The sequence below is a fragment of the Penaeus chinensis genome, chromosome 29, assembly GCF_019202785.1.
Source record: "Penaeus chinensis breed Huanghai No. 1 chromosome 29, ASM1920278v2, whole genome shotgun sequence".
NCBI classification, from domain to species: Eukaryota; Metazoa; Arthropoda; class Malacostraca; order Decapoda; family Penaeidae; genus Penaeus; species Penaeus chinensis.
The window spans coordinates 6,454,525-6,469,524 of NC_061847.1; the positions used below are offsets into that span (position 1 = coordinate 6,454,525).

At 40.0% G+C, this 15,000-nt stretch overlaps 1 protein-coding gene across 1 annotated transcript in view; it reads left to right on the forward strand.

The window, feature by feature from the left end:
- Positions 1-11,750, forward strand: part of LOC125040659 (phosphoacetylglucosamine mutase-like) — a 12,900-nt gene extending 1,150 nt beyond the window's left edge. Inside the window, exons 2-9 of the mRNA XM_047635328.1 lie at positions 5,520-5,590; positions 5,848-6,076; positions 6,578-6,709; positions 8,379-8,619; positions 8,780-8,963; positions 9,961-10,188; positions 10,788-10,954; positions 11,243-11,750. Coding sequence (XP_047491284.1) covers positions 5,520-5,590; positions 5,848-6,076; positions 6,578-6,709; positions 8,379-8,619; positions 8,780-8,963; positions 9,961-10,188; positions 10,788-10,954; positions 11,243-11,506 — 1,516 coding nt within the window. The 3' untranslated portion in view covers positions 11,507-11,750. The remainder of the gene's footprint in view (positions 1-5,519; positions 5,591-5,847; positions 6,077-6,577; positions 6,710-8,378; positions 8,620-8,779; positions 8,964-9,960; positions 10,189-10,787; positions 10,955-11,242) is intronic.
- Positions 11,751-15,000: the final 3,250 nt, after the last annotated feature.

Consider the following 15,000-nt stretch of genomic DNA (forward strand, 5'->3'; position numbering starts at 1 on the left):
ACAAAAACAGCCAGACAGACACAAAAACACAGACAGACAGACACACAAACACAGACAGACAGACACACAAACACAGACAGACACACACACAAACACAGACAGACACACACACAAACACAGACAGACAGACACACAAACACAGACAGACAGACAGATACACAAACACAGACATACACACACAAACACAGACAGCCAGACATACACACAAACACAGACAGACAGACAGACATACACACAAACACAGACAGACAGACAGACATACACACAAACACAGACAGACAGACAGACATACACACAAACACAGACAGACATACACACAAACACAGACAGACAGACAGACATACACACAAACACAGACAGACAGACAGACATACACACAAACACAGACAGACAGACAGACATACACACAAACACAGACAGACAGACAGACATACACACAATCACAGACAGACATACACACAAACACAGACAGACATACACACAAACACAGACAGACATACACACAAACACAGACAGACATACACACAAACACAGACAGACAGACACATACACAAACACAGACAGACAGACACATACACAAACACAGACAGATACACAAACACAGACAGACACACAAAAACAGACAGACAGACACACACAAACACAGACAGACAGACACACAAACACAGACAGACAGACACACAGACATACACACAAACACAGAAAGACAGACAGACACACTCACAGACAGACACACATGGACAGACACACAGACACACACAGACAGACACACGGACAGACACACAGACACACACACAAACACAGACAGACAGACAGACAGACACACACAAACACAGACAGACAGACAGACATCCACACAAACACAGACAGACAGACAGACAGCCACACGAACACAGACAGACAGACACAGACAGACAGACAAACATACACAAACACAGACAGACAGACAGACACACAAACACAGACAGACAGACACACACAGACAGATAGACACACAAACACAGACAGACATAACCACAAATACAGACAGACAGATAGACAGACACAGATAGACAGGCACAGATAGACAGACAGACAGACAGACAGACACAGATAGACAGACAGACACAGATAGACATAGACAGACAGACACACAGATAGACAGACAGACACACAAATATACAGACAGACACAGATAGACAGACAGACAGACAGACACAGATAGACAGACAGACAGACACAGATAGACAGACAGACAGACACAGATAGACAGACAGACAGACAGACAGACACAGATAGACAGACAGACAGATACAGATAGACAGACAGACTGACACAGATAGACAGACAGACTGACACAGATAGACAGACAGACTGACACAGATAGACAGACAGACAGACACAGATAGACAGACAGATACAGATAGACAGACAGACAGACACAGATAGACAGACAGACAGACACAGATAGACAGACAGACAGACAGACACAGATAGACAGACAGACAGACACAGAGACAGACAGACAGACACAGAGACAGACAGACAGACACAGATAGACAGACACACAGATACAGATAGACAGACACAGATAGACAGACAGACAGACACAGATAGACACAGATAGACAGACAGACACAGATAGACAGACATACACAGATAGACAGACATACACAGATAGACAGACATACACAGATAGACAGACATACACAGATAGACAGACATACACAGATAGACAGACAGACACAGATAGACAGACAGACACAGATAGACAGACACACAGACACAGATAGACAGACACACAGACACAGATAGACAGACACACAGACAGACACAGATAGACAGACAGACTGACACAGATAGACAGACAGACTGACACAGATAGACAGACAGACAGACACAGATAGACACAGACAGATACAGATAGACAGACAGACAGACACAGATAGACAGACAGACAGACACAGATAGACAGACAGACAGACAGACACAGATAGACAGGCAGACAGACACAGAGACAGACAGACAGACACAGAGACAGACAGACAGACACAGATAGACAGACACACAGACACAGATAGACAGACACACAGACACAGATAGACACAGATAGACAGACAGACACAGATAGACAGACATACACAGATAGACAGACATACACAGATAGACAGACATACACAGATAGACAGACATACACAGATAGACAGACAGACACAGATAGACAGACAGACACAGATAGACAGACAGACAGACACAGATAGACAGACAGACAGACACAGATAGACAGACAGACAGACACAGATAGACAGACAGACAGACACAGATAGACAGACAGACACACAGATAGACAGACAGACACACAGATAGACAGACAGACACACAGATAGACAGACAGACACACAGATAGACAGACAGACACACAGATGGACAGACAGACACACAGATAGACAGACAGACACACAGATGGACAGACAGACACACAGATGGACAGACAGACACACAGATGGACAGACAGACACACAGATGGACAGACAGACACACAGATGGACAGACAGACACACAGATGGACAGACAGACACACAGATGGACAGACAGACACACAGATGGACAGACAGACACACAGATGGACAGACAGACACACAGATGGACAGACAGACACACAGATGGACAGACAGACACACAGATGGACAGACAGACACACAGATGGACAGACAGACACACAGATGGACAGACAGACACACAGATGGACAGACAGACACACAGATGGACAGACAGACACACAGATGGACAGACAGACACACAGATGGACAGACAGACACACAGATGGACAGACAGACACACAGATGGACAGACAGACACACAGATGGACAGACAGACACACAGATGGACAGACAGACACACAGATGGACAGACAGACACACAGATGGACAGACAGACACACAGATGGACAGACAGACACACAGATGGACAGACAGACACACAGATGGACAGACAGACACACAGATGGACAGACAGACACACAGATGGACAGACAGACACACAGATGGACAGACAGACACACAGATGGACAGACAGACACACAGATGGACAGACAGACACACAGATGGACAGACAGACACACAGATGGACAGACAGACACACAGATGGACAGACAGACACACAGATGGACAGACAGACACACAGATGGACAGACAGACACACAGATGGACAGACAGACACACAGATAGACAGACAGACACACAGATAGACAGACAGACACACAGATAGACAGACAGACACACAGATAGACAGACAGACACACAGATAGACAGACAGACACACAGATAGACAGACAGACACACAGATAGACAGACAGACACACAGATAGATAGACAGACACACAGATAGACAGACACACAGATAGATAGACACACAAATAGACACAGATATACACAGATAGACAGACAGACAAACACAGATAGACAGATAGACAGACACATATAAACAGATAGACAGACAGGCAGACACAGATAGACAGACAGGCAGACACAGATAGACAGATAGACACAGATAGACAGACAGGCAGGAACTGACAGACAGGCAGGAACAGACAGACAGACAGGCAGGCAGGCACAGACAGACAGGCAGGGACAGACAGACAGGCAGGGACAGACAGACAGGCAGGCACAGACAGACAGACAGGCACAGACAGACAGGCAGGCAGGCAGGCACAGACAGACAGGCAGGCAGGCACAGACAGACAGGCAGGCAGGCACAGACAGACAGGCAGGCAGGCACAGACAGATAGACAGGAAGGCAGGCACAGATAGACAGGAAGGCAGGCACAGACAAACAGACAGGCAGGCACAGACAAACAGACAGGCAGGCACAGACAGACAAACAGGCAGGCACAGACAGACAGACAGGCAGGCACAGACAGACAGACAGGCAGGCACATACAGACAGACAGACAGGCAGGCACAGACAGACAGGCAGGCACAGACAGACAGCAGGCACAGACAGGCATACAGGCAGGCACAGACAGGCGGGCACAGACAGACAGACAGGCAGGCACAGACAGGCATACAGGCAGGGACAGACAGACAGACAGGCAGGCACAGGCATACAGGCAGGCACAGACAGGCATACAGGCAGGCACAGACAGGTAGGCACAGACAGGCAGACAGGTAGGCACAGACAGACAGACAGGCAGGCACAGACAGACATACACAGGCAGGCACAAACAGATGAGTGCAGGCACACAGACAGACAGACAGACAGACTCACAGACACACAGGCAGACTCACAGACACACAGACAGACAGACACGCAGACAGACAAGCAGACAGACAGACACACAGACAGACACACAGGCAGACAGACAGACAGTTAATAGTAAATGAAGTGCAACACCATTTACTGCTGTATCTATTAGTTTTAACACATTATTTATAGGTTCATAGAGCTTGTTCACAATCAGAAGGATATTTTGGTGTGAATAAACTGTACTTTAATTTTTATCTTATAAGTTTATCTGACTTGAATTAGAAAAAAAAGGAAGTAATTGTAATATATCTAATGTGGTTAAGTCCCATTATATAGTGTGAAGTTGTATTGTAACCACAAGAGGCATAAAGAGTTTTTAGATAATAATTTGATAACAGGTGTTAAGTGAGATAAGAAATGATAAGGCTTTTCTTACTTGGTTGCTATCAAAGCAAAAAGTAGTCACTTTATGAACTTATATTTTATTTGGAATGAGAATGTATCGTACTATCCCACAAAGTCTCCTCAGAAATAAAGTGTAACAGAATATCGTTTATCAGAAAGAAAGGAAAATGCGACAAAACAAGCAGCAATAACTCCATTACTCCATGCAAGAGATGAAAAAATGTGATGAGCAAATTGCACACGTGGCATTTTGAGAGAGGGAGAATGAGAGAGAATGAAAATGAGAAAGAGAGAATGAAAATGCGAAAGAGAGAATGAAAATGAGAAAGAGAGAACGAGAATGAGAAAGAGAGAATGAGAATGAGAATAAGAACAAGAGAGAATGAAAATGAGAAAGAGAGAATGAGAATGAGAAAGAGAAAATGAGAATGAGAAAGAAAGAATGAGAATGAGAAAGAGAAAGAGAGAACGAGAATGAGAACGAGAGAGCATGAGAATGAGAAGGAGAGAGAATGAGAATGAGAATGAGAAAGAATGAGAATGAAAATGAGAACGAGAGAGAATAAGAATAAGAGAGAGAGAATAAGAATAAGAATGATAGAGAATAAGAATAAGAATGAGAGAGAATAAGAATACGAATGATAGAGAATGAGAATAAGAGAGAGAGAATAAGAATAAGAATGAGAGAGAAAAAGAATAAGAATGAGAGAGAATAAGAATAAGAATGAGAGAGAGAAAGAACTAAAGATCAGGTGTAAATACTTGGCATTACATGTTGTAACAAAAGGGCATTTGAGCGACACATTAAACATAGAGCAAGAAAGGCTATGTGATAGATAATTAGCAAGACTATCCAGTGCCTGTGGTATTAATTTTAGATTGATTTACAGAGCAGATGAGTTGGACTTCATCATGTACCGTATGGGCTTGCTGGCAACGCTGCGTGCTCGTGATACCAAAGGTAGGGATCGTTTTTTGTTTGTGTGTAAAGCTTACGAGAAAGTTGAAACTTTGAATTCTGAATTGAGTGTTGATGTTGCTTGTAATAATTAGGGATACTTTTGTTGGATTTTATACTACTTTAAGTTTCTTTTGGAATTTCCTAAGTTTTTGAGAATCATTTGAGAATACAACTTGAATGGATGATAACAAGGAGGGACCGGAGGCTGAGACAAACCCTGAAACTTTACTTAAGTCTTCCCTCCCTTCTGACTACAGCTGTGATTGGAGTGATGATCACGGCCTCACACAACCCGGAGCCGGACAATGGGGTCAAGCTGATTGACCCGATGGGAGAGATGTTGGCGCCTGCCTGGGAGACTCATGCAACGACCCTCGCCAACGCCACTGATGATGGCATTGCAGAGGCCATGGCCACCATCGCTAAGGAGGCTGGGGGCATTAAGGAGGACGGGAAGGCTCTGGTGTTTGTCGGCAGGGATACCAGGTAGGCAGTGCGTTTTGTGTTGTTGAAGTCGTGTGTTTGTCTGTGTGCAAGTACGGGTGTGTACGTGCAGATTTTGGGGTAGGGAAATATTGCTTAATTGCGCATTTCTTTTTTAATGCTAGAGTATTCTAATTATTTGTTTGTAACTAAATTTTTTTGTTGTTGTGCAAGATAAGATTTTAAGATTACAGTTATATGGTATTAATTCTAATCATATACAGTACTCAATGTATTTCTGGTAAAGGCATTAATACCTCCTTCTGCCATTTGAAATTATAATTATAATTTTATCTATATTCCATGGACAGTGTATAAAATGTATTTTGGATACATGATTTGTATTTGATTTGTGGATATACACTTTTTAATTGGTTTATTTTGGGTTATTGTGCCTTTTCTCACATAACATTTGATTGACAATAAAAAAAGATTAGGGAATTGAAAAGGAGGTGAAAAAGAAAAAAAATTGTATTTTCATCATCGGTTCCCTTTTCCCTTCAGGCCAAGTAGTGACAGACTGCGTGATGCTGTTGTTGCTGGTGTCAAGGCAGCTGGTGGCGAAGTGAAGGACTTTGGAGTTGTGTCAACGCCAATCCTGCATTTTGTGGTGACGTGCCATAATGATGGTGGCGAGTGAGTATTAAATACATAATAAATACATTCATATGTCAAATGATGCCGAGTCTGGCAAAATGTTTGACTACATGCATGTCTGCCGTTCCATAACCATAAGGTTATGCTGAAATTTAGAAATCTCAGTCAGATCTGTTGTGTATTTGACTGGATATAGCTCACTGCAACAGCATTCAAAGCATGCTATGTATCTCTTATATATGGTGCATTTTGCCAGGCATGGAATGCTACAGTTGGAACATAACCTGTGATACATATAACCTTGACAGTCATAATAGACACTTAACTATTTTACTAACTTGTTCATTTGATTTAGTGTACTTTCTATCTTTGTTTTTAATATGATCTTTCTCTACTAAGAATACTTCTTTGACTCGTAGGCAGTACCATCCAGTCTCTTTCATCGTATGTTCCTTGATTTTACAGTATTAGACTATTTAGCCAATATACAACCTGGCAAGATAAAGCTGAAATGTAATAGACTACAGTATGTACACATTATCAGTGCAAAACGTGCAGTACAGTATCCCATATGATTCACCATATATGAAATATGGTATTTCCCTGCATCAAAACCACATAATTATCTGAGTCCGTGAATGTTAAGTGATATTATGTAATTTGTTCACCTATTTTACATTTGATACTTTTTCCATGTTTAGTTTTTAAAATATTTTTTGATTTTATAATTTTATGACTTTATAATTTAATTTACATGTTAATAGTTTTTATGTGTTTTCCCTCCTGTTATTCTGTTGTACTGTGCTTCGCTATTACATTACATATTTTCCTGTTTTGCTTTCAATTTTCCTTTTTATGTGTCTTTTTGTCTTTTTATTCCTGATTTTTTTACCACAGGTTATTAATTTTTTGCATTTAGTTTCTCATTTTTTGTTTCTACTGTTGTCATTTTTTCTTTTCTCTATTTTTTTTTCTAGTTCTATCAGATTTCTGTTTCTGCTTTGCTTGCATGTTTCAACTTTCTTTCCTTTTTTCTATTTCTATGGTAAATTTAAGTAGATTGATGGGTTAATTGTTAGACACTTCATATATTGACACATTCATTACAAATTGCAAATAAAGATCAACAAATTTTTACCACAAATAGTCTGGTAAGATTTCTTCTTTTTTGCTGATAAAATTGGCAAGATCAAACCAAGCTCTGCAATTTCTATAATTCATTAAGGCAAAATTTCACTACAGCATTTCGTGTCCTGTTGCAGATGTGGTGTGCTTTATATTTCCTTTTCCTTTTCTTTGTGTTTGCTTTTCTGTTTCCTTCTATATCCAAATTGCAATTTCTTTATTTTTGTTTATTTCTTTATGGTTTCTTTTTCTGTTTTTGTTAATTTGTTTTCTTTTTCCATTTTGTTTCTGCTGTGTTTGTGTTTGTTCCATTTCCTTTTCTATTTCTCTTTGGTTTTTATTTGCCTGTTTTCTATTTTATTTTATTATCTCTCCTTTTTCTGTAACTTCCCACTTATTTTTCTTTCTCTTTTGCCATTCATATCAGCTTTCAACTTTCCTGTCATGCTTGGTATATTTCCCCAATACTTTCATTTCCACTGGCAGCATATTTCTGAATACTGCTGGCAGGAAAATAGGAGAGTAGTATTTGAAGATTCCATGTCATGTGCAGCCCATGTAATCTGAACTCTACCTCTTGCAGGTATGGTGAGCCCACAGAAGAGGGCTATTATAAGAAGATTGCCGAAGCCTTTGCAAAGCTGCGTGTGTCTGGAGCCAGTAGAGGCAACTATGAACCCACAGTCCTGTTTGATGGGGCTAATGGAGTTGGTGCAATCATGATGGAGAGGTTTACACAGTATCTTGGTGATTCCATCAAGTCAACTATGTACAACAAGGGGGAAGGTGTTCTGAACCATCTCTGTGGGGCAGATTATGTGAAGGTTGGTGGGTCTGTTAGTAATATGTGTAAAGATACCCAATTTCAAATATGTATTATTTCTATGTGGTTGCATTATGACATACTGACATTATACTGACATTATGAAATGCTTTAGAAAGAACTTTTAGATTTTATTTTTGTATATTTTTTCTTTTTCCCAGGTGCAACAGAAATGGCCTGAAGGTGTGCCACAGGCACATAATACTAGGTGTGTATCGGTAGATGGGGATGCTGATCGTGTTATCTATAGTTTCATTGACAAAAATGGCAAGTACTCTATGTTGGATGGAGACAAGATTGCTACACTTGTTGCCGGATACTTCCAAGAACTACTGAAGGCGTCAGGTAAGGAAGTTGTTCCTCTTACATTTGACAAGTCTTTCAGTCCCTGTCTCAGTCCTAATCTTTCTCTCATATTCAGAGACATACAGGACCTTTGATGGAAAGCCGAACCAGCGTCTCATGCTGCAGCCAACAGTGATTGGCTGATGGGCATGAGACGCCGGTACAGTTCTCTGTATACGGTGTCTCAAGTGTCTCTGAATATGAGAGCCTGTCCCAGTCCCTGCCCCTATCCCTGCTCCAGTCCCTGTCCCTGCTCCAGTCCCTGTCCCTGCTCCAGTCCCTGTCCCTGCTCCAGTCTCTGCTCCAGTCCCTGTCCTTGTCCCAGTCCCTATTCCTGCTCCAGTCCCTGTCCTTGCCACAGTCCCAGTCCCTGCTCCAGTCCCTGCTCTAGTCCCTGTCCCTGTCCCTGTCCCTGTCCCTGTCCCTGTCCCAGCATTCTTTGTGAAAGCTGTTGAAAATATATGATGAGAATAAATAGCTTCAAAGTACAAGTTAAGTTTTGATTGTATCTGCTTCAGAAATACTTGTGTTTCTAGCAAAGCTTTCATCCAAACACATATTGTACATATAGTCTCATTCATATCTTTTTTCACATTAATTTTTTTTTACATTTTAACATTCCATTGCTTGATAACAGTGTGACATATCATGAGATACATTTGTGATGTGTGAAATCAAACTGCTAATATCAAAGATAAAGATATGACTTGTTGAAACCTGAAAATTTAAAGCTTTTTGCGTCTTAGCACCTTGCTGAGGCCAAGAAATTGTGGCCTTAAAAGTTAATATGGATATCCAAAATTTTTATGGTTATTATTTTTTATTGTAATGTTTTTTATATAGCACTTGAAAAAAGAGAGTATATTCAGCTGAACTCTTTTGTGCCATGAAAGATAAATTGCCCCAGCTAATACTTTTAGTTTTAGTAAAGGATTTGACTATAGTGAGCTGCTCACAGGTGACCATTTACTTACACAAACTGTTTTTCCTTACTCAGGTCTCACACTAAAGCTGGGCCTTGTGCAGACTGCCTATGCAAATGGAGCCTCCACCGCCTACATCACGGAAAAACTAGGTGTTCCTGTAGCTTGTGCAAAGACAGGTGTCAAACATTTGCACCATGTTGCTCTACAGTTTGACATTGGTGTTTACTTTGAGGCTAATGGGCATGGAACAGTCATATTCAGCAAAAATGCCCGAGAGGCTATCAGAAACGCTGCGCAAGGTAAGGGGAGCCATTTGTAAATTGCCAATTTGTAAGAGTTATATGTTCATGAATGGAGTGCATTTATACACTGTCCATTATGGTTGTTTATTATTAGTTACCATATTCCTTGAATATTCAGGAAAGGAAACCTTAGGATTTGTTACTCATATTATTGTTCTTAAAGTTAAGGTGATGGTAATAAGTGGTGATGATTACGATGATATTGATAATTGATAATGGTGATGATAATTATGATGGTAATATTACTAACTATACTATTGCTACCAATGCTAATGACAATAGTAATAATAGAAATAATGTTAATGATAATAATGAGGATAATAATAATAGTGATGATGATGATGATTATAATAATGATAATGATAACAAAAATGATAATGATAATAGTAGTAATTGTAATAGTAATAGTAATAGTAATAGTAATAGTAATGATGATGGTGATGGTGATGATGAATGCATTTACCCTTTTTTTGTTAATAATTTTGTCATGATTTGGTTATTGTTTGACATAATAACAAAAGTGAAGGTGTGGAATAGTTTATGCTGGTAAATCTTTTTCTTACATGTTTAACCAATACGGAAAATGTTTCTTGCAGCAAATGAAAGTGCTCAGAAACTTTCTCAAGTGATGGATGTAATTAATGAGACAGTTGGAGATGCAATTTCTGACATGCTGCTCGTAGAGACTGTACTCCATGCTCGAGAGTGGTCGATAGAGGACTGGAACAGCGCTTATGCAGATCTGCCTAACAGACAGATGAAGGTAAGCTCTGTGAACAATTTGGTAAAGCGTTAGTGCCTTCGTTCAAATGGAAACCTTAAATTAGAAAGGAATTTTGTTCTTCAAACTTCATTGAAAGTGCACACCATAATGTTATTTCTTCATGGGAAGGAACTGATGATTAGATAATAATTTTTCTCTGTACTGTAATACTTTTTTATTCTTATCTTTTCATCAACTAATAAAATACCTTTCCCAGGTAACTGTTCTCTGTACTGTAATACTTTTTTATTCTTATCTTTTCATCAACTAATAAAATACCTTTCCCAGGTAACTGTTGCTGACCGAGCAGTCATCACAACCACGGATGCTGAAAGAGTCTGCGTCACACCTGCAGGTCTGCAGGACACCATAAACAGCATAGTGGCCAAGTACCCTAATGGACGGTCCTTCGTGCGCCCGTCCGGCACTGAGGATATCGTCCGTGTGTATGCTGAAGCCTCAACACAGGAAGGGGCTGACAACCTCGCTATTGCTGTAGGGAATGCTGTATATGAACAAGCTGGTGGTGTTGGAGATCGGCCAAAGATCTAAATGATTTATGTATATATGTGTATACATAGGTAAAAGCAAATAAAGTGATCAGCTAGTGTCGTTTCAGAACAGGACATAGGCATTTCTAGGTTTACGTTGGAGAGTAATTTTTGGAAAAGCCTAATTAGGTACCTTCACTTCCATCAGATGTGGTCCAGTGGGAACTTAAATGCTTGTCCTTCACACTTTAAGGTGTGTGCCATTGTGGGAGCTTTATATATACATACATAATTATATATATATATATATATATATATATATATATATATATATATATATATATATATAATGTGTGTGTATTTAAATGTATATGTATATGTTTACATGTATATATACATACACATACATATACATATACATATACATATACATATACATATACATATACATATACATATATACATATACATATACATATACATATACATATATATACACATACACATACACATACACATACACATACACATACACATACACATACACATTCCTTCCTCCCTATTTAAAAAAAATGACAAATCTAGTTGACTTGAAATTTATTATTTACATTTTACTCTCACTTGAAATATCATTATAAAAGGCTTTTGAAATTTAGATAAATAAGTTTGTTTAGTTTTGGGCTGTCATTTTTTTCTGATATATGGGATTCTTGAAAGTATATAGATAAAAAAGAAAAATATGCATAAAATGTGGTGCAGGTATTAAGAGAGTTCCGATGACAAGTTTAGATGCTATTTCTTTGTGCCTTACTTATCTATTTAAAAAGGTCCAAATACTGTTTCCAGAGACATTTAAGAGTGATAATAAATATATTGGATTTATATATGTATATTATTTTCAGATGACAAAGTTTCTACATTCCAAATTTTATAAGGTTGTGCCTAATATATACTTTAAACTGTTTTCACCTGTTGATTTATCCTTCCAATTGAGATAAATGCAGCTCTTCATTTTCCCTTGATTGAGTAGACAATCCGCATATCGCTATAAAATTTGCCTTCTTTGAGTATTTGAGTAACAGGGGCGAAACACAAGAAGGAACCTCAGAATGGATATTGAGAAGGTGATAGAATGTTAGAAATCAAAGGATATGACTGACCTGAATCACAACTAATAGGAAATTGACAAATAACCAATAACCCTTAAACCAATGCCGCCGGAGAAAATGAATAAAAAATGGGAAAAAAGCTGTGCTCATTTTTTATATTTTTGTGAAATGTCTCTGTACATAGATGGCTATACTTGTGCTTAGCCATAAAGGAGTCAATTAGTAAACCTTGTGACCTTACCTTATTTCATCTTTCCTTGAATTGGGGGGGAAAAGTGGTCTAAATCAGACCACTTCAATAAATGTCTCATCGTTGGAGGTAAGAATTGATGCAACATTTGTTTGAAAGTGAATGATGCAGAAGCACTTCCATAAACATTGAATAAATGTGGATTCAAAATTACATGAAAAGAAAACATCTTGACCATCACAGATCAATTGCTAGGTGACAGGGACACACACAGAGGCTGATAGAGTCAGAGACAGACAGAGGCAAACAGATAACTGACAAGGGCAGAGATTGAAGCGACAGAGACACAGAGGCAGTGGCAGGCAGAGTTAGAGACAGAGACAGACTCAGAAAAACAGACAGAAAGAAACAGCCAAGCAGAGACAGACAGGATCAGATTTATAGAGGCCTAAGGGGCAATTGCACTGACACCCTTCCCAGAGGGGCTCCTAAGCCAAGGACTTCCTCTATAAAAAAAATGTTATCAGTATAAAGCTGGTTTCATTATTAACAAGGAATCAGCCAAGGGCGTGTGGAGGCCCAAGGAAATAGGAAGAAGGTGCCACCCTCCCTTTGTATAACTTAATAAATTGGTAACCGCAAAGTAGGTAAACCATGTTTATCTAGAAATTATAGAAAATGTAGGTAAGAAATTTATTTTGTAATAAAGATTAACATATCCCTATGGCTGACATTTCAAACTGAAAATTATCATGGTTATTTTTACACACAACACACACACATATACATACTTACATTTATATAAACATACATATATACATGTGTATATACATGTACACATGTACGTACATAATATATATATATACATATTTACATGTATATATGTACATATACCTACACATACATATACCTATGTACATATATGTATATATATATACACACATGTGAAAATTCCACCAGACTATAAATTCTTATTGTCCAATCATCATGGAGCTACTTATGCTCGATAGTTCAACTACCCAACGACCTGATCGGTCGTTCAACTACCCAACGACCTGCTCGGTCGTTCAACTACCCAACGACCTGCTCGGTCGTTCAACTACCCAACGACCTGCTCGGTCGTTCATCTACTCAACGACCTGCTCGGTCGTTCAACTACCCAACGACCTGCTCGGTCGTTCAACTACCCAACGACCTGCTCGGTCGTTCATCTACCCAACGACCTGCTTGATAGTTTATTTACCCAACGACCTGCTTGATAGTTCAACTACCCACCGACCTGCTTGATAGTTCAACGACCTGCTCGGTCGTTCAACTACCCTACACCCTGCTCGGTCGTTCAACTACCAAACGACCTGCTTGATAGTTCAACTACCAAACGACCTGCTTGATAGTTCAACTACCCAACGACCTGCTTGATAGTTCAACTACCCAACGACCTGCTTGATAGTTCAACTACCCAACGACCTGCTTGATAGTTCAACTACCCAACGACCTGCTCGATTGGTCAACTACCCAACGACCTGCTTGATAGTTCAACTACCCAACGACCTGCTCGATAGTTCAACTATCCAACGACCTGCTCGATAGTTCAACTAGCCAACGACCTGCTTGATAGTTAAACTATCCAACGACCTGCTTGATAGTTAAACTACCCAACGACCAGCTCGGTCGTTCAACTACCCAACGACCTGCTCGGTCGTTCAACTACCCAACGACCTGCTCGATAGTCCAACTACCCAACGACCTGCTTGATAGTTCAACTACCCAACGACCTACTCAATAGTTCAACTACCCAACGACCTGGTCGATAGTTCAACTATCCAACGACCTGCTTGATAGTTCAACTAGCCAACGACCTGCTTGATAGTTCAACTAGCCAACGACCTGCTTGATAGTTCAACTACCCAACGACCTGCTCGATAGTTCAACTATCCAACGACCTGCTTGATAGTTCAACTATCCAACGACCTGCTCAATAGTTCAACTATCCAACGACCTGCTTGATAGTTTAACTATCCAACGACCTGCTTGATAGTTCAACTACCCAACGACCTGCTCAATAGTTCAACTATCCAGCGACCTGCTTGATAGTTCAACTACCCAACGACCTGCTCAATAGTTCAACTATCCAACGACCTGCTTGATAGTTCAACTACCCAACGACCTGCTCAATAGTTCAACTATCCAACGACCTGCTCGATAGTTCAACTACCCAACGACCTGCTCAATAGTTCAACTACCCAACGACCTGCT